At 40.7% G+C, this 21,883-nt stretch overlaps 1 protein-coding gene across 4 annotated transcripts in view; it reads left to right on the forward strand.

The window, feature by feature from the left end:
• Positions 1-21,883, forward strand: part of rptor (regulatory associated protein of MTOR, complex 1) — a 480,971-nt gene that overhangs the window by 130,553 nt on the left and 328,535 nt on the right. For all 4 annotated transcript variants that reach the window (XM_061880673.1, XM_061880675.1, XM_061880674.1 and 1 more), the window contains exons 5-6: positions 6,949-7,107; positions 10,622-10,768. In XM_061880673.1, the coding sequence (XP_061736657.1) occupies positions 6,949-7,107; positions 10,622-10,768 (306 nt within the window). The remainder of the gene's footprint in view (positions 1-6,948; positions 7,108-10,621; positions 10,769-21,883) is intronic.

Below are 21,883 nucleotides of genomic sequence, written 5' to 3' on the forward strand. Positions count from 1 at the left end.
TGGTATAAGCTTCAGAAATACTTTTTCACAGTAACCATCTGACACTCTGGTCTCCTGGAAATGGGCCACCAGGGTGTGATAGGAAAGTGGTTGTGTGGTTTTCCTTATCACCTGGAAGTAACAACGCCAGCACACATTTTTTTCCACCTTCCTCACTTCCAGCCACCTCTTGTTCAAGAATAGACTGCAGATATCCTTGAGGTCACGCCGATGACTTCTACACTTGCCTCGTGTATTCGGGTGTGAGAGACATAATAGGCCTGCACAGTTCCCTTGTTACACAGTTGTCACCAAATCAGAGCATGATGGTGTGGATTTTAACACTGTTTTCCAACGCAATAGTCTAAAACACACTCTTACATTGTTCACATGCATTTTAAAAAGCTGGTTTCAATTGAATATTGATTAAAGTTTTTTTCCTTTGATATATAGATACTAAGTGACCCATTGTTGACCTCTTTTTGAAACGCCTACACTGTTGATCATAAGCTCAATAGTCCTATTGTCTCTATGAACTGTTTGATGTAGGGCTGGGCGATATGGCCTTTTTTAAATATCTGGATATTTTTAGGCCACATCACGATACACCATATATATCTCCATATTTTGCCTTTGCCTTGAATGAACACTTGATGCATATAATCACAGCAGTATGATGATTCTATGTGTCTACATTAAAACATTCTTCTTCATACTGCATTAATATATGCTACTTTTAAACTTTCATGCAGAGAGGGAAATCACAACTAAGTTAATTGACCAAAAGTGTATTTATTAAACAGTTATTAAGCAGTGGCACAAACCTTCATGTCATTTCCAAAACAGAAAGTGCAAGATTGTCAGAGACATTTTAAAACAAGCTATTAGTGCACTTTTGTGCATGATGTCACTAAGATGACATATCAAAACAACACTAAATTAAAGAGCACTTTTTGTACAGAACGCCACTACAATAGTTTAAAACAAGTAAAGTGCACTTTTGTGCATGATGTCACACAAGATATTGCAATGAGTGTCAAATTAAATTGAGTTGCATAATAGGAAATCAAATAGTGTATGTCCTTCACTATGTGGTAGGTTCCTGCTGACGTTATCTCCTGTTGTTGACTATTTTTTTCATACGGTGTTGATGTGGAAATGGTTGCTTCAGCATTTTGTGGAGATGTTGACATGCGGAGTTTCAAGCACTCTTCATTCTCGAGCGCAGTGGTTCTCAAATGGGGGTACACTAGTGATTTAGGGCTATATAAGTAAACATTGATTGATTGATTGATACTTGAGATTTTTTTTAAATACTCTAAAAATAGCAAGAATTCGGAAATCCTTTATAAATATATTTATTGAATAATACTTCAACAAAATATGAATGTTGACAGCTAGATTTTTTTCTCCTACTCAGTGGCCTAGTGGTTAGAGTGTCCGCCCTGAGATCGGTAGGTTGTGAGTTCATACCGAAGACTATAAAAAAAATGGGACCCATTGCCTCCCTGCTTGGCACTCAGCATCAGGGGTTGGAATTGGGGGTTAAATCACCATAAATGATTCCCGGGCGCGGCACCACTGCTGCCCACTGCTCCCCTCACTTCCCAGGGGGTGATCAAGGGTGATGGGTCAAATGCAGAGGACACATTTCACTACACCTAGTGTGTGTGTGACAATCATTGGTACTTTAACTTAACTTTTGTGGACATGTTCCATAAATATTGATGTTAAAGATGTATTTTTCGATCCACTCTTCCCCCACTCGTAAACAAGACTCCTAGGTACTTGAACTCCTCCACTTGGGGCAGGGTCTCCTCCCCAACCCGGAGTTGGTACTCCACCAAAGCTCTCAATTTACCGGCCGAGCTACGTTCCCATCCTCACCTATGGTCATGAGCTTTGGGTCATGACCGAAAGGATAAGATCACGGGTACAAGCGGCCGAAATTAGTTTCCTCCGCCAGGTGGCGGGGCTCTCCCTTAGAGATAGGGTGAGAAGCTCTGACATCCGGGAGGAACACAAAGTAAAGCCGCTGCTCCTCCACATCGAGAGGAGCCAGATGAGGTGGTTCGGGCATCTGGTCAGGATGCCACCTGAACGCCTCCCTAGGGAGGTGTTTAGGGCACGTCCAACCGGTAGGAGGCCACGGGGAAGACCCAGTACACGTTGGGAAGACTATGTCTCCCGGCTGGCCTGGGAACGCCTCGGGATCCCCCGGGAAGAGCTGGACGAAGTGGCTGGGGAGAGGGAAGTCTGGGCTTCCCTGCTTAGGCTGCTGCCCCCGCGACCCGACCTCGGATAAGCGGAGGATGATGGAAGATGTATTTTTTTGTGAAGAAATGTTTAGAATGAAGTTGATGAATCCAGATGGATCTCTATTACAATCCCCAAAGAGGGCACTTTAAGTTGATGATTACTTCTATGTGGAGAAATCTTTATTTGTAATTGAAATGCTTGTTTATTTTTCAACAAGTTTTTAGTTATTTTTATATCTTTTTTTCCTCCAAATAGTTCAAAAAAAGACCACTACAAATGAGCAATATTTTGCACTGTTATACAATTTAATTAATCAGAAACCGATGACATAGTTCTGTATTTTACTTCTTTATCTCTTTCTTTCAACCTAAAATGCTTTGCTCTGATTAGGGGTTACTTGAATTAAAAACATTTTCACACGGGGTACATCACTGAAAAAAGGTTTAGAGCCACTGCTCTAGCGGGTGACTTTTCAAATGATGCTACATTAGCAGTGGTGCTACTTTTTATAGCAACACTTTTGCCGCATAACTGTTCTACATCTTCCCGCTTGAAGCCAAACCACCGCCAGACGATGGACCCCCTGCTGTTTTTCTCTGGAATTAATTCTTCCTTCATTTTTTACCAGATTCGCACCTTCTCTCTCTCGTATTACCACCCATACCGCACTGTTAGCACCACAGCTAACGTTACCATGTCGCCATCTGTCTGCTCTCCGGGAGCGTGTGACTTTGCACGTGTGACAGACAGTATGGAAGAAGGTGCGCTTGTTTTAAGTCTCTGTGAGAAGGAGAGACAAGAAAGTGTGAGAACAGCCTGTAGTGTCGTAGTCGTAGTGGTTTGTACAGTCCTTTGAGACATTTGTGATTTAGGGCTGTATAAATAAACATTGATTGATCGATAGTGTAATGCCCGCAGCTAAAAGCAACTGCGTGAGAACGTATTCTCCAATATCACGATATAGTCTTTTTCTATATCGCACAGAGCCAAACCCGCGATATATCGAGTATATCAATATGTCACCTAGGGCTGGGTATCGTCAGGTACCTCGCGATACGATAATATCACGATATTTTGCCCACGATAACGATAAGATCACGATACTACGATTATGTGATAATCGATGTATTAAAAGACATTTCATCCACGATACATCATGATTTCAGTGTCACTGAAGAAATTCAAAATTTATTGACTGCACTGAATCCACTTCACCAAAATATTTTCTGTCTGTGCAAATTAAAATTATTAAAAAAACAAAATGAATGCAGAAAATATCCATTTCAGTGCTACTGAACTTCTATGTAATCATGGACACATCAGTGCTTAACAATTAAAATCAAATTGTTTTATGAAAACTGGCACTTCACTGTATATAGAAAATAAACATTTCAGTCAGTGCATTATATTATCAACACCTGGGTGGTCTTATGAAAACCTGAGAACACATTTTAAGTAGGGATGCACCGAAATGAAAATTTGTGGCCGAAGCCGAATAAAATCTAAACGCTTGGCCGAAGGCCGAATCCCGAATACCGATTAATGAATGCAGTTTTTCACAATTTTTTCAATATTGCATAAATAGCCTACAATAAATATTTGGACATGTTTTTCAAATAAAGTAATTTTTTATTGAATATTGACATGTTTTTAATATTCCAGTAGTCTTTGCTTTTCAAAAAAAAGCACCGTTTTTCATTTATATTAGGCCTTCAAACAAAACATGCATTCAAAAAAAAAATAAAGTGCATTAAAGTGGATAAACCCACAACAAATGAATTATTGTCCTTTTGGCAAAAGTCTGCTTAGCCACAGTAGATATGCTAATAATGTAAACAGAAGGCTCAAGTAAATCTCAATTAAGTGTGTGCTTGTAACCTCTTACACTTATACAGGTAGCCTACACAACAGGCTAATAATGTAAACAGAGGACCCACTAAATCTCAATAAGTGTGTGCTTGTAACCTCATACACTTATACAGGTACACAACATATCCCAACGTCACTGCACGTTGGTTGATTGTGTCACCGCGTCAAAAAATTGCGTCACACGCCACTATTCGGCCTTGTTTTTAACTCATTCCACCGAAGGCCGAATGTGGCTTTTTTTGCCATATTCGGCCGAATATATTCGGTTACCGATTAATCGGTGCATCCCTAATTTTAAGATACTATATGGTCTAAGATCTTTACAAATACAGCAAGCAATGGACTTTGTAATGCTCGCAGCCCTGGGGGATGCAGAAGGGAGCTTTGCTCTAAATACGGTGTTGATATTAGGCTGGCTAACAGAAACGTTAGCATTAGCGTCGCTACTAGCCCTTTCCTCCGTGGCTAGCGCAGGATGATGGCGGACAAGATGGCTGTGCATGTTCTTTGTGGTGCCTATGTACTTGACCTTCGCGAGACAGTTCTTGCAGATTGCGCACTCTTTATCAAGTGTTGTTCCATTGTCTGTATAGTAAAAGCCAAAGTGGGCCCAGACTTTAGATTTAAAATTCGCCGGTGCATCTTTTACGTGTTTTTCTCTGCTATTCGCTCCACCGCTTTGCGCCATTCCCTCCATCTGCTGCTGCTGCTTCTTCTTCTTCTTCTTCTTCTTTCCTTTCAAAGAGTACTCTACTAGAGTACTCTAGAGTACTGCGCTACAGCGCCATAATGTGGAGGCTCGAAGTAGTGACTCTATAAATCAAACAGGTTTTTGTGGGCGAATCTGTTTAAAACGGCTGTATGTTTATGTTTATAAATACCGATATTTGACGCTCGTGTATCGATAACGTGCCGCAAGAGGAAATATCGTGATGTATCATAGTATCGATGTTTAGGCACACCCCTAATATTGCCCAGCCCCACTTTAGAGGTAATCTTACAAAGCCTACAGTGCCTCAAGAGGCAAACTTGGTGAAAATGATCCATTGCCACCAATTCTATTTGTAAACATAATTCCAAAGCCGCTTAAAGGGGAACATTATCACAATTTCAAAAGGGTTAAAAACAATAAAAATCAGTTCCCAGTGGCTTGTTGTATTTTTTGAAGTTTTTTTCAAAATTTCACCGGTCTCGGAATATCTCTAAATAAAGCTTTAAAGTGCCTTATTTTCGGCTCTCTGCGAAGACACTGGCCATTTCCCTGTGACGTCACACAGTGCTGCCAATATAAACAAACAATAGGAATACTACAGCAAGACATAGTGACATTAGCTCGGATTCAAACTCGGATTTCAGCGATTTAAGCGATTCAACAGACTACGCATGTATTGAAACAGATGGTTGGAGTATGAAAATATTGAAGAAGAAACTGAAGCTATTGAGCGAATAGCTATTAACGCTATTCATAGCCATAGCATGGCCGAGTAGCTGCGTTAGCATCGCCGGTCAAATGTGCGGACCAAACGATCAGGACTTTCGCATCTTTTGACACTGGAGCAACTTAAATCCGTCGATTGGTAAGTGTTTGTTTCGCATTAAATGTGGGTGGAAGGAAACGTAATATAGTTGCAAATGCATCTACAGGTTATTTATACATCTCTGTTCCATGTCTGCTTTAGCACCGCCGGTAAATAGCATGTTGGCATCGATTAGCGTAGCATGTTAGCATCGATTAGCTGGCAGTCAACATCAACAAAACTCATTTTTGTGATTTCGTTGACTATCTTTGCAAATGCATCTGCAGGTTATCCATACATCTCTGTGCCATGTCTGCCTTAGCATCGCCGGTCAAATGTGGAGACACTCTGGCACATTCAATGGGAGTCTGGCGGCAGACACTTTCGCATCTTCGGGCCAGTGGTGCAACTTGAATCCCTCCCTGTTAGTGTTGTTACACCCTCCGACAACACACCAACGAGGCATGATGTCTCCAAGGTTCCAAAAAATAGTCGAAAATAACAGAGCTGAGACCCGGTGTTTGTAATGTGTTGAAAATGAAAATGGCGGGTGTGTTACCTCGGCGACGTCACATTCTTATGTCATCGCCTCCAGCGCGATAAACAGAAAGGCGTTTAATTCGCCAAAATTCACCCATTTAGAGTTCGGAAATCGGTTAAAAAAATAGATGGTCTTTTTTCTGCACCATCAAGGTATATATTGACACTTACATAAGTCTGGTGATAATGTTCCCCTTTAATAGGAATGTCATTGTCAAAAATGTTTGTTGTTATTCAATTCAGGGCTATTTTTCTCCAATACATTGCGTCTTCACCAACCGTAGTGGTGGTTACAATGTGTCGGGAAATGATGTAAGTCCCTATTTATTCTACGCGTCATCCGACCCATGAGGCACTCGGCATAAAGACACTTGAAAAGGAGAGGATGAGGATTTGTACTCGGTGTAGATATGCATAACTATGTAATCCTGAACACGCCCCTGCCACCTTAGGGCTTTCTTTCCTGTGTCTTTCATTCACTTGTGGAGGCTTCCACTTCAGCCCACTGGATGCCGATAGGTACTGCCTCATTGAACATGAGCTGTGAGGATGTAATGCTTGCTTTTTATGACTTGTCTCTGGGCGTTTAGCAGGCATGATAAGTGCTGAATGCATAAATGTGGTGTATAAATGATTTCTAAAAGCACTGTATATGGAGATCCTTCCTCACTTAAAATATAGTCCTATCCTCATTTACTGTGTTGATTGAGCCGAATTATGAGGTTGTAATACATCAAAGATAACTGAACGTCATAAATACACTCATGGTGTTTTTGTTTTACAGGCGCGTTACAAACAAAGCCTGGACCCGACCGTGGATGAGGTGAAGAAGCTATGCACGTCGCTGAGACGCAACGCCAAAGAGGAGCGGGTTCTCTTTCACTACAATGGTCACGGGGTTCCACGGCCCACAGTCAATGGAGAAATTTGGGTTTTCAATAAGGTATGTCACTTCCAATCCGGTTGCAAGAAGGTTTCTTTAGGGTTTCTCGTGCACGTTTATTCTTTAGCAGGATTAAATGAACAGATAAACCGTATTTTCCGGACCGGATTATAAGGCGCACTGCCGATGAATGCTATATATTTTTTTTTTTTTTTTTTTTTCATATATAAGGCGCACCGGGTTATAGGGCATTAAAGGAGTCATATCATTATAATTTTTTTCTAAATGGAAAACACTTTCCTCAACCGTATAACCCGGTGCAAAGAATAAGTTTGATTGAGCTTACCCACCTCGAAGCAATTTTATTTGGTAAATGGTGTAATGATAGGTATGACCAGTAGATGGCAGTCAAACATAAGAGATAAGTGTAGTCCTTGCCGACGCTGTAGTGAATAAGCTGCTTCTTTTTCTTTATTTTCCTTTTTATGGGACATTCACCTCTCTGCTGTTCCCATTTCTAATATAAAGTAGTGTAAAGTTCTTACTTATATCCGTCAGTAAACTCGTCATGAAAGCGCTAAAACATACCGGACGTGACGAGGTTGGTACTAGGTGGTGATTTGAACCAGGGACCCTCGGGTTGCGCACGGCCACTCTTCCACTGCGCCACACCGTCAATAAGTTTGGTTGAGCTTACCCACCTCAAAGCAATTTTATTTGGTAAATGGTGTAATGATAGGTATGACCAGTAGATGGCAGTCAAACATAAGAGATAAGTGTAGGCTGCACCGTTTGATGTGCATCAACATACAAGTATTATTATGGTCTGTGTATAAGGTAAGACATTATCTGGCGTTTTGTTTTTGCAATATTAGGCAAAGGAAACGTATCTTACCTTCTGGTACCTGCTGATCTGTATTTGGGATCTGCATAAGTCCTGAAAATTTGCGCGCCTTTATAGTCCTTGCCGACGCTGTAGTGAATAAGCTTCTTCTTTTTCTTTATTTTCCTTTTTATGGGACATTCACCTCTGCTGTTGCCATTTCTAATATAAAGTAGTGTAGAGTTCTTACTTATATCCGTCAGTAAACACGTCATGAAAGCGCTAAAACATACCAGACGTGACGAGGTTGGTACTAGGTGGGGATTTGAACCAGGGACCCTCGGGTTGCGCAAGGCCACTCTCCCACTGCGCCACACCGTCAATAAGTTTGGTTGAGCTTACCCACCTCAAAGCAATTTTATTTGGTAAATGATGTAATGATAGGTATGACCAGTAGATGGCAGTCAAACATAAGAGATAAGTGTAGCCTGCACCGTTTGATGTGCATCAACATACGAGTATTATTGTGGTCTGTGTATAAGGTAAGACATTATCTGGCGTTTTGTTTTGCAATATTAGGCAAAAGAAACTTATCTTACCTTCTGGTACATGCTGATTTGTATTTGGGATTTGCATAAGTCCTGGAAATTTGCGCGCCTTTATAGTCCTTGCCGACGCTGTAGTCAACAAGCTTCTTCTTTTTCTTTGTTTTCCTTTTTTGGGACATTCACCTCTCTGCTGTTGCCATTTGTAATACAAAGTAGTGTAGAGTTCTTACTTATATCTGTCAGTAAATTCGTGATAAAAGCGCTAAAACATACCGGTGTAGTGAGTTTGCATTATTCACCCAAGGAACTTTAGTTATTAGATTGTTCCGATAGGACAGTTTTTCACGGGAGGAGATGCTGCGCCGTTATTGATTGAAGTAAAGTCTGAATGTCATTAAAACAGTTAGCTCCATCTTTTGACACTTCTTCCATTCCCGTCCTTGCACGCTACACCGCTACAACAAAGATGACGGGGATTAGACGCTGTCGAAGGTGAGCCACGTAAATAGGGCCGCCCACAAAACGCCTCATCCTGAAGCAACTGTCAGAAAGCGATCTGAAGATGATGTGTAAAACATCATCCATGCAAAATTTTGACCAAAGAACCACCATCACATGTTGTGTAGACCATAAGGAAGTCTTTTACATTAAGAAAAAAATTAATAATAATGTGACCTAGGGTTGCCCGGTGGTATATCGATATACTCGATATATCGCGGGTTGCTTAACACGATAAGTAATTAATAGTTTCGCTGGTAATCACAGTGTTAAAAATAACCTTCAAAATATAAAACATTCTCATGCATTTTAATCCAACTACCGCACCTGTTCAAGAAGTCACATTAATGGTCAAAAGTATTTTATTTATTATTGGTTAGCTTCAGAATAACAATGTTATAAAAAGAATAAGAGATGCACGCATTTATTTGTTGTAATCGGGGAAAGTCGAAATGAAAGAGGAGGCGTAGAGTTCTTTTGTCAGAGCATGGGATGACACTGTACAAGGGTACAGGTCTACGGGTTTCTCCTCATTGAGCTAAATTGTGTCAATCCGTGGACTTTGGGGGTTAGTTTTCCGTGAATGCAAAGGAAAGTTGGAGCGGGCAAGGCATGAAGGTAAATACATCTTTTAATATTAACTCTCAAAAAAGGAACAGACGAAAGGCGCTCAAAACTTGGCTATGAAAACATAAACTTGCACTAAGGCAAAACTATGGGCATAAACTAAAACTTGCACAATGGCAGAACTATGGACAACCAAAACGATAACACTTACTGTAAGGGGCACGGATCATTGGCATGGAATCATGGGTTTGTAGAAGGTGATAGAGGGTGAGTTGATGGGGATGTCGCCAGGCTGACTACCTGGCAACTGTGACTAAAATAATACTGTGGTGATTGGAAACAGGTGCATGGCCTGGGGACAGGTGAAAACTAATGGGTTGGCATGGAAACAAAACAATGGAGTGAAAAAACAGGAACTAATGGAGTCCAAAAAACAGCACATGGCCAAAGAAAAACATGATCAACAGACATGACAAATTGAATCATGTCTCTGTTTAATTCCTTGCTTCTTGTCTGTTTAATAGATGTCATCAGTTTTTTAACCAGACAGTTGTAGTCAGTGTTAAAAATATTATACGGCTCTCACGGAAATACATTGTAAAATATTTGGCTTTCATGGCTCTCTCAGACAAAAAGCTTCCCGACCCCTGCTCTAACCACAGAGTAGGTGGCCTTACTTTTTCGGAATTTGCAACAATGTGAGAATTTCTAGAGAGGAAACGTATTACTTGTGAAGTTGCAGTGGCCAAATTTGCCGTCCAACTTAATAAATAAACATTAAGGCATTTATTACAGCTGCTGCGTGTGCTGTACTGCTAGAACTAATAAGTGTACACATGAAATATCGTGTATGGTAGTTCACTGCCCCTTTCGAAGATTAGCTGTTGACTCCGGATCCCTGACACCCTCCAGCCTTGTGTGCTTTTAACTTCCTGTGTTCTTCTTCCTTCTTTACCATAAGCTATACCTGATGCATAATTCATATCCGAGAATATGCATGCTCAGTGTTAATGCCATAACGCCTTTATAGCACTGTGTTTAGTTGTAAGGTCATTAGCCCTTTAGGGTCGGCCCAAGCACTTTTATGATGCAACGCCAGCCTGATATATTTTCTCCCCTCTTTTTCTTGCTCTTTTAGAACTACACCCAGTACATCCCGTTGTCCATCTACGACCTTCAAACCTGGATGGGGAGCCCGTCCATTTTCGTCTATGACTGCTCTAATGCGGGAATCATCGTCAAGTCCTTCAAACAGTTTGCCCTGCAGCGAGAGCAGGAGCTCGAGGTGGGCACACACACACACACGCACGCACGCACGCACGCACGCACACACACACACACACACACACACACACACACACACACACACACACACACACACACACACACACACACACACACACACACACACACACACACAAGCTGTCATTCATCCTCGTTTTCCACTGTGAAATTTTAGATTCATGGGAAAACACAAGTTAATCAATCAATCAATGTTTATTTATATAGCCCCAAATCACAAATGTCTCAAAGGACTGCACAAATCATTACGACTACAACATCCTCGGAAGAACCCACAAAAGGGCAAGGAAAACTCACACCCAGTGGGCAGGGAGAATTCACATCCAGTGGGACGCCAGTGACAATGCTGACGATGAGAAACCTTGGAGAGGACCTCAGATGTGGGCGAACCCCCCCCCCCCCCCCCCCCCCCCCCCCCTAGGGGACCGAAAGCAATGGATGTCGAGCGGGTCTAACATGATACTGTGAAAGTTCAATCCATAGTGGCTCCAACACAGCCGCGAGAGTTCAGTTCAAAGCGGATCCAAGACAGCAGCGAGAGTCCCGTCCACAGGAAACCATGCCAAGCGGAGGCGGATCAGCAGCGTAGAGATGTCCCCAACCGATGCACAGGCGAGCGGTCCATCCTGGGTCCCGACGAGCGGTCCATCCTGGGTCTCGACTCTGGACAGCCAGTACTTCATCCATGGTCATCGGACCGGACCCCCTCCACCAGGGAGGGGGGGAACATAGGAGAAAAAACAAAAGAAGCGGCAGATCAACTGGTCTAAAAAGGAGGTCTATTTAAAGGCTAGAGTATACAGATGAGTTTTAAGGTGAGACTTAAATGCTTCTACTGAGGTAGCATCTCGAACTGTTACCGGGAGGGCATTCCAGAGTACTGGAGCCCGAACGGAAAACGCTCTATAGCCTGCAGACTTTTTTTGGGCTTTAGGAATCACTACTAAGCCAGAGTCTTTTGAACGCAGATTTCTTGCCGGGACATATGGTACAATACAATCAGAAAGATAGGATGGAGCTAGACCGTGTAGTATTTTACAGGTAAGTAGTAAAACCTTAAAGTCACATCTTAAGTGCACAGGAAGCCAGTGCAGGTGAGCCAGTACAGGCGTAATGTGATCAAACTTTCTTGTTCTTGTCAAAAGTCTAGCAGCCGCATTTTGTACCAACTGTAATCTTTTAATGCTAGACATGGGGAGACCCGAAAATAATACGTTACGGTAATCGAGACGAGACATAACAAACGCATGGATAATGATCTCGCCGTCTTTAGTGGACAAAATGGAGCGAATTTTAGCGATATTACGGAGATGAAAGAAGGCCGTTTTAGTAACGCTTTTAATGTGTGACTCAAAGGAGAGAGTTGGGTCGAAGATAATACCCAGATTTTTTACCGAGTCACCTTGTTTTATTATTTGGTTGTCAAATGTTAAAGTTGTATTATTAAATAGAGGTCGGTATCTAGCAGGACCGATTATCAGCATTTCCGCTTTTTTGGCGTTAAGTTGCAAAAAATTAGCGGACATCCATTGTTTAATTTCATTAAGACACGCTTCCAACTGACTACAATCCGGCGTGTTGGTCAGCTTTAGGGGCCTGTAGAGTTGGGTGTCATCAGCATAACAGTGAAAGCTAACACCGTATTTGCGTATGATGTCACCCAGCAGCAGCATGTAGATGCTGAAGAGTGCAGGGCTAAGGACCGAACCCTGGGGAACTCCACACGTTACCTTAACATAGTCCGAGGTCACATTGTTATGGGAGACACACTGCATCCTGTCAGTAAGATAAGAGTTAAACCAAGACATGGCTAAGTCTGACATACCAATCCGTGTTTTGATACGCTCTAATAAAATATTAAAGTTAAAGAGAAAGATGCAGGATAGTTAGAAAAAAAGCATCCGTTTGCTTTGGGTTTTGTGGCAGCTGGTGACTCAAGTGGCTTTCTTTGGTCACCCTGGCCTACTATGTTGGGGTCATAGTGTGGGGGCACCAGGGTCTGCCAACTCTTGGCCATTGAAAGGTGACACAGGTAGACTAAGGCTATGTCTACACCAGTAGTTCTCAAATGGGGGTACACATACCCCTGGGAGGTACTTGAAGGTATGCCAAGGGGTACGTGAGATTTAAAAAAAAATATTCTAAAAATATCAACATTTCAAAAATCTTTTATAAATCTATTTATTGAATAATACATAAACTGTGAAACGAAATGCAACAATGCAATATTCAGTGTTGACGGCTAGATTTATTTTGTGGACATGTTGCATAAATATTGATGTTAAAGATTTTTTTTTTGTGAAGAAATGTTTAGAATTAAGTTGATGAATCCAGATGGATCTCTGTTACAATCCCCTAAGAGGGCACTTTAAGTTGATGATTACTTCTATGTGGAGAAATCTTTATTTATAATTGAATCGCTTCTTTATTTTTCATTGAGTTTTTAGTTATTTTTGTATCTCTATTTCCAAATAGTTCAAGGAAGACCACTGCAAATTAGCAATATTTGCACTGTTATACAATTTAATAAATCAGAAACTGATGACTTAGTGCTGTATTTTACTTCTTTATCTGTTTTTTTCAATACCAATCGACGGATTCAAGTAGCACCAGTTGTCAAAAGATGCAATCGTTGGTTAGAAGGCGATCGCCGAAATCGTCCTCGTTGCCGTTGTCTGTCGTGGTATGGCTCAATAGTTTCAGTTTCTTCTTTAATTTCGTTATCTCTATCTGCCTCCACACTCCAACCATCCATTTCAATACATGCGTAATCTGTTGAATCGCTTAAGCCGCTGAAATCCGAGTCTGAATCCGAGCTAATGTCGCTAGATCTTTCTGTTCTATCCGCCATGTTTGTTTGTAATGGACGGGTGGATATAGCGATGGTGAAAATCAGGCACTTTGAAGCAGTTTTTCGGGATATTGCGTGATGGGTAAAATGTTGAAAAAAACTTGAAAAATGAAATAAGCCCCTGGGAACTGATTTTTATTGGTTTTAACCCTTCTGAAATTGTGATAATGTTCCCCTTTAATGGATATACAAACCCCAAAACCAGTGAAGTTGACACATTGTGTAAATAGTAAATAAAAACTTGTATTCAATTGAATAGACTGCGAAGACAAGATATTCAATATTCCAACTGGAAAACTTTATATTTTGCAAATATTAACTCATATGGAATTTGATGCCTTCAACATGTTTAAAAAAAGCTGGCACAAGTGGCAAAAAAGACTAAGAAAGTTGAGGAATGCTCATCAAACACTTATTTGGAACATCCCACATGTGAACAGGCTAATTGGGAACAGGTGGCTGCCATGATTGGGTACAAAAGCAGCTTCCATGAAATGTTCAGTCGTTCACAAACAAGGACGCGGCGAGGGGTCACCACTTTGTCAACAAATGTGTGAGCTATTTGTGCAACAGTTTAAGAACAACATTTTTCAACCAGCTATAGCAGGGAATTTGGGGATTTCTCCATCTAAGGTCTGTACTATCATCAAAAGGTTCAGAGAATCTAGACAAATCACTGCACGTAACATTAAATGCCCGTGACTTAAGATCCATCAGGCGCTACTGCATCGAAAACTGTGGACGTCGTGTCCTCCAGACCAAAGAGGAAAAGAACCATCAGGATTGTTCTAGGCTCAAAGTTGAAAAGCCAGCATCTGTGATGGTATGGGGGTGTATTAGTGCCTAAAGCCTGGGTAACTTACACATCTGTGAAGGCACCATTAATGCAGAAAGGTACATACAAGTTTCGGAGCAATATATGTTGCCATCCAAGCAACATTATTATGGACGCCCCTGCTTATTTCAGCAAAATAATGCCAAGCCACGTGTTACAACAGCGTGGTTTCATAGTAAAAGAGTGTGGGTACTAGACTGGCCTGCCTGTAGTCCAGACCTGTCTCCCATTGAAAATGTCTGGAGCATTATGAAGCCTAAAATACGACAGCGGAGACCCCGGACTGTTGAACGACTTAAGCTGTACATCATGCAAGAATTAGAAATAATTCCATCTTAGAAGCTTAAAAAACTGGTCACCTCAGTTCCCAAAAGTTTACTGAGTGTTGTTAAAAGGAAAGGCCATGTAATACAGTGGTAAAAATGCCCCTCTGACAACTTTTTTGCAATGTATGGTTGCCATTAAATTATATATTAATGATTATTTACAATAAAAAATAAGTTTGTCAGTTTGAAGATTAAGTATCTTGTCTTTGCAGTCTATACAAATGATTATAAGTTGAAAAGGTTTTGCAAATCATTGTATTCTAATTTTATTTATGAATTACACAACGTGCCAACTTTACTAGTTTTGGATTTTGTACAACACGTGTCACAATTCATGCTGGTCGGTAGAGGATCAGATACTTGTTTGACTCAAACTATTACAAGTTTATTACCTTTGTTTCAATATTTTGCCTTCTGTTGATAGTATGTCTCTTTCTTTTAAAGTCTCTTAAAATGAAAAATGACAGCATGGTCCTGTCTTTGTGCGGGAGATTGAAGAAATGATCCAAGCAGGGACGTTCCACATGTGTGCATGCAAGAACAAAGAAGAAAGGACATATATTGAAGTCTATGGACTAAGTTTTTTGTTTGAAACGCAACCTAGTCTTTGTAAATGCTGGTGACGATGTCGGCATGAACTGTAGAGCCGAAGGAAAACTATGAAGCCATGAGCAACCGGCATTCTGCAGCTGTGTGTATGTGTGTGTCTGTACATGATTCATTTATAGAGCTACCCACTTCCTTCTAAATATCAGATCACTTCCTGCACTCAGCCAACATACTGCATTAGCTGGCGAACTTTTCTCATACAAACACTAAAGGTTCGGTTCAAAGGAACTCTGGTTATTTTGGTATCTGAGTTTGAATCATAACCCAAATTTTGATTTACAACTTAAAGCAAAAAATGTGACATCTGAAGAGTTCTCAAGGTGAGGGACGTAAGTCAAGGTACAACTATACTGTGGTCCAGGCCAACATGAGGGGGTGCAAAGGTACAGCATCCTCCCAGTTCTCTAGTACCTCTGTATCAGGGTCACGGTTCAGTACATACAGTGGGGCAAAAAGTATTTAGTCAGCCACCGATTGTGCAAGTTCTCCCACTTAAAATGATGACAGAGGTCTGTAATTTTCATCATAGGTACAGTTCAACTGTGAGAGACAGAATGTGAAAAACATATCCAGAAATTCACATTGTAGGAATTTTAAAGAATTTATTAGTAAATTATGGTGGAAAATAAGTATTTGGTCAACCATTCAAAGCTCTCACTGATGGAAGGAGGTTTTGGCTCAAAATCTCACGATACATGGCCCCATTCATTCTTTCCTTAACACGGATCAATCGTCCTGTCCCCTTAGCAGAAAAACAGCCCCAAAGCATGATGTTTCCACCCCCATGCTTCACATAGGTATGGTGTTCTTGGGATGCAACTCAGTATTCTTCTTCCTCCAAACACGATGAGTTGAGTTTATACCACAAAGTTCTATTTTGGTTTCATCTGACCACATGACATTCTCCCAATTCTCTGCTGTATCATCCATGTATCCATTTTGGTATAAACTCAACTCTTCGTGTTTGGAGGAATAAAAATACCGAGTTGCATCCCAAGAACACCATACCTACTCTGAAGCATGGGGGTGGAAACATCATGATTTGGGGCTGTTTTTCTGCTAAGGGGACAGGACGAATGATCCTTGTTAAGGAAAGAATGAATGGGGCCATGTATCGTGAGATTATGAGCCAAAACCTCCTTCCATCAGTGAGAGCTTTGAATGATTGACCAAATACTTATTTTCCACCATAATTTACAAATAAAATCTTTAAAATTCCTACAATTTGAATTTATGGATTTTTTTTCACAAACTGTCTCTCACAGTTGAAGTGTAGCTATGATGAAAATTACAGACCTCTGTCATTATTTTAAGTGGGAGAAATTGCACAATCTGTGGCTGACTAAATACTTTTTCGCCCCACTGTCCCTCTGGCCAATAATGGAACAAAATTCCAAGATATTATACTGCTTACCTTTCAAACTGTATTGATTTTTCTATTAAATCTTAGACAACTACAAACTGCGGACCGCCTCTCCCCAAATACAGTTGTGCGCATAAGTGTACATACCCAGGGAGAATTTGGGATTTCTTGGCCTTTCTTCGGAGAATATGGTCAAGTCGCCAGAAGAAAGCCGTTTCTCCGCAAATGTCACAAAGTATCCCGCTTACATTACGCCAAACAGCACAGAGACAAGCCTCAAAATTTCTGGAATAAAGTAATATTGAGTGATTGCTTTCTTCTGGCGACTCGACCATGCAGCCCATTTTGTTTTTGTGCATCTTGAAACAGCTACACAACAATTTTTCAGAGGCTCCTGTATTTCAGTTGAAGTTATTTATGGATTTTTCTTTGCCTCTCGAACAATTTTCCTGGCACTTGTGGCTGAAATCTTTGCCGGTCTACCTGAATTCCTCAATTTCCACTTGTTAATCAGCGTTTGAACACTGCTGATTGGCATTCTCAATTCCTTGGATATCTTTTTATACCCCTTTCCTGATTTATGCAATTCAATTACCTTGTCTCGCAATACAGAATATCACGATATAGTCATTTTCTATATCGCACAGAGACAAACCTGCAATATATCGAGTATATCCATATATCGCCCAGCCCTAATGTAGACACATAGAATCATCATACTGCTGTGATTTTTTGCATCAAGTGTCCATTCAAGGCTAAGGCAAAATATGGAGATATTTATGGTGTATTTTGACATGGCCTAAAAATATCGAGATATTTAAAAAAAGGCCATATCGCCCAGCCCTAATATATATCTTATTTTTCTTAACCTTATTTTTTACTTTTTTATTCATTTCAGTCCAAACCGCAAGTTTACATACTGCCAAAAAATGTCACTGCATTTAGCGCTCCGACACACTAGACTAAATTGTATGACCTTGCAATTTTCACCAACTGCTACAGTCTTTTTTTGAAGACTCTGATTTTGTTTTTTGGCGACTTTGCTCTGCAGTGGTGACTACATTTGTGTCGTGTTGCATGTAACCCCCCCCTCTGTGTAGAAGCACTCATTAATTAGTGTCACTTAACATAAAAAGCATTCCAAGCGACTGCATCTCACTCTTATATCCCCACTGGAGGAGAAAGAAAAGAAAGCTGTCACAGTGATTTTCATGGTAATTTGTGAGATTACAATATGCTAATGTGATCATTACACTGGATGCTCAGCATTAATCAGCTTCTGCTGGTCTTGCTGTCACATTTACTGCCAGGATTACTGTGGCACACAACATTTTCGTTCAGGTGACACAAAAGGGGCCCGCAAAAACGTTTGGGGCTTTGTTTAGGATGTCTTTGTTTTTGGAACAAGTCGGTTGTTTTCTCATTAAAGAGGAGGGAAACTGAATAATCACACTACAGCAATATTGACCTGGATCTATCTGTATTGAAACTGATCCAGCAATCTGTTGCCAGCATGTGTGTATAGAGCAGGGGTCTCAGACACGCGGCCCGCGAGACGTTATTTTGCAGCCCCCACCTTTTAATGAAAGTTTAATGTTAGCGCAGCCCGCAAGTTTTATATGAATGGCACTTGACAGCGTTGTGTCCAAAATGGCACTTTCAACATTCTGGGTTGCCTACCCCTGCGTTAGTGGAAAAGCGGCAAATGAGTGAAAACGACAGAGACGTTGCCATGGAGACGAGGGTTTTCTTACGCGACACCTGTCCGTCAGTAATAACGGTCCCCTATAACCTTGACCAATTCAAACCGTTGTGTTTTTTTTATTCTTTAATTTCCATTGCCTCCCACGATGAACACCACATACTACGGGAGCCGTCACTTTTTTGCGCTCGCTATCCAGGTACGTTCCCTGCAAATTATCCGTCAACCGCTGTGTTGCTGTAGGGAGGGAAAGCGGAACGACACACATTGCGGAAGTAACATTTATCTTCGTGCGTGGGCTAAATACATATATATTCCATCCATCCATCCATCCATTTTGTACCGCTTATTCCCTTTGGGATCGCGGAGGGCGCTGGTGCCTATCTCAGCTACAATCAGGCGTAAGGCGGGATACACCCTGGACAAATCGCTATCTACAAATATATTCCACAACCCCAAACATGTCTTTTTCAAAGCCTGCAGTGAAGAGAAAGGTTAGTAATGAGCAAAGACAATTCCAGGAAAAGTGGGAAATGCAATATTTCTTTGTTGAGCACATCAGCACCCTGACGTGTCTTATTTGCACAGAAAAAATTGCGGTGCGCAAGGGATACAAATTAAAACATCATTACACAACTAGGGCAGCACGGTGGAACAGGGATTAGTCCGCGTGCCTCACAATACAAAGGTCCTGAGTAGTCCTGGGTTCGATTCCGGGTTCGGTATCTTTCTGTGTGGAGTTTGCATGTTCTCCCCGTGACTGCGTGGGTTCTACTCCGGCTTCCTCCCACCTCCAAAGACATGCACCTGGGGATAGGTTGATTGGCAACACTCAACAGTCCCTAGTGTGTGAATGTGAATGTTGTCTATCTATCTGTGTTGGCCGTCTGATGAGGTGGTCACTTGTCCAGGATGTACGCCAACTTCCACCCAAATGCAGCTGAGATAGGCTCCAGAACCTCCCCGCGACCCCAAAAGGGAGAAGCGATTGAAAATGGATGGATGGATCAAGTTTTACTAAAGCTTTAGGAGACCAGTCCTACAGTGCGCTCATACCAGCATCTAGAAGAGTGTTTGAAAATCAAACGGGAAGAGACAACTTATTGAATACGAAAACCGCCCCCACCCTGCCCAGAGAGGAATACAGCCTCTTTGTTCTAATACTGATAAGGTAATAAGAGAGTATGCTATACTCCCACATTCCAACGCCTTCAAGGTAAAGCACAGAGTTTACTTGCGGACATAAGAAACATGCAAAAAGAGTATGGGTGGATGGATGGATTATACAACTAGACATGCTGAGGAGTATGCAAAAATATTTTTAAGAAATCTTTTCTTGCGGCCCAGCCTCAACCAAACTCTGCATCCAGTGGCTCCCAGGTAAAGTAAGTTTGAGACCCCTGGTATAGTCTGTGTTCTTTATAAATTCTTACGGTGGTACCTCAACTTACGAGCTCGTAACTCAAACAATTTGTATGTCAAATTAGTGCTGCCCATTGACATGGATTGAAATCCATTTAATCCGAGTTTGCTCCCCCCCATCCCCTAAAACACCACTTGTGTCGTCCCCATACCAATATGTTGGTACCGGTACTAAAATGTATTTGGATACATTACCATACTTTTCGATACTTTTCTAAATAAGCTTTCAGATTTTTTTATTGTAAAAGTCATTCTTGTTCAAACTATTTTTACTTATTTGTGTTTGGGGAAAAATAAAAACATAACCATACCCATCCATCCATTTTCTACCTCTTGTCCCTTTTGGGGTCGTGGACGGGTGCCCCCATTTCAACAAATATTTTTTATTCGTACATTTGTTTTGGATTTTGTTTATTACGTGCACGTATCTAAACAAATCACAAATGCTATGAAAAATTTGTGGTGATATGGCGATTAAATAAAAAAAAAATTGTATTGATTACCGTTTTTTGGAGTATAAGTCGCTCCGGAGTATAAGTCGCACCATGTCAAAAATGCATAATAAAGAAGGAAAAAAACATATAAGTCACATTTTTTGGGGACATTTATTTGATAAAATCCAACACCAAGAATAGACATTTGAAAGGCAATTTAAAATAAATAAAGAATAGTGAACAACAGGCTGAATAAGTGTACGTTATATGAGGCATAAATAACCAACTGCTATGTTAACCTAACATATTATGGTAAGAGTCATTCAAATAACTATAACATATAGAACATGCTATACCTTTACCAAACAATTTCTCACTCCTAATCCATAAATCCCATGAAATCTTATACGTCTAGTCTCTTACGTGAATGAGCTAAATACTCATATTTGATATTTTACGGTAATGTGTTAATAATTTCACACATAAGTCGCTCCTAAGTATAAGTCGCACCCCCGGCCAAACTATGAAAAAAACTGCGATTTATAGTCCGAAAAATACGGTATTTCGATATTTTTCTGTACTTTTCGATACTTTTCTATATAAAGGGCACCACAAAAATTGCTTTATTGGCTTTATTTTAACACAAAATCTTACAGTACATTAAACATATGTTTCTCAGTGCAAGTTTGTCCTTAAATAAAATGGTGATCAAACAAGACAACTTCTATTTAGTCGTAAGTAAGCAAATTCAGCCTGGTGACATACTCAGTAACATTTTGTGTCATTTTCCATTCTATTATTTTGTCAAAATTATTAAGGACAAGTGGTTGAAAATGAATTATTAATCTAATTGTTCATTTACTGTTAATATTAGACTTGGACTTAGACAAACTTTAATGATCCACAAGGGAAATTGTTCCACACAGTAGCTCCGTTATAAATGATGGACAAGGTGGAAAGGACAATGCAGGTATAAAATTGACAAAAACTATATAAAATATAACATATATACGTAATATTTACAGTCTAGGATGTATACAGATATATTTGTATATCATATATACAACATATAACAATTACCATGTACAATAGGCTGCAGCAACCACAAAAGGGACAATCAGTAGAAAATGGATGGATGGATGGAATATTAAATGATAAATGGGTTGTACTTGTATAGCGCTTTTCTACCTTCAAGGTACTCAAAGCGCTTTGACACTACTTCCACATGTACCCATTCACACACACATTCACACACTGATGGAGGGAGCTGCCTTGCAAGGCGCTAACCAGCACCCATCAGGAGCAAGGGTGAAGTGTCTTGCTCAGGACACAACGGACATGACGAGGTTGGTTACTAGGTGGGGATTGAACCAGGGACCCTCGGGTTGCGCACGGCCACTCTTCCACCGCGCCACGCCGTCCCTTATTAAATGTTCTTTTCATGATGGTATCCTTACATCACACTCAAATTTTTACTGCATGCCTTTGGTAAGTGCCGGAGTGAGAAGAGGTTTTAAAATAGTTAGCACATGCTTACTTTTACCAGATGCCTTAAG

This window comes from Nerophis ophidion, linkage group LG20 (assembly GCF_033978795.1).
Source record: "Nerophis ophidion isolate RoL-2023_Sa linkage group LG20, RoL_Noph_v1.0, whole genome shotgun sequence".
NCBI classification, from domain to species: domain Eukaryota; kingdom Metazoa; phylum Chordata; class Actinopteri; order Syngnathiformes; family Syngnathidae; genus Nerophis; species Nerophis ophidion.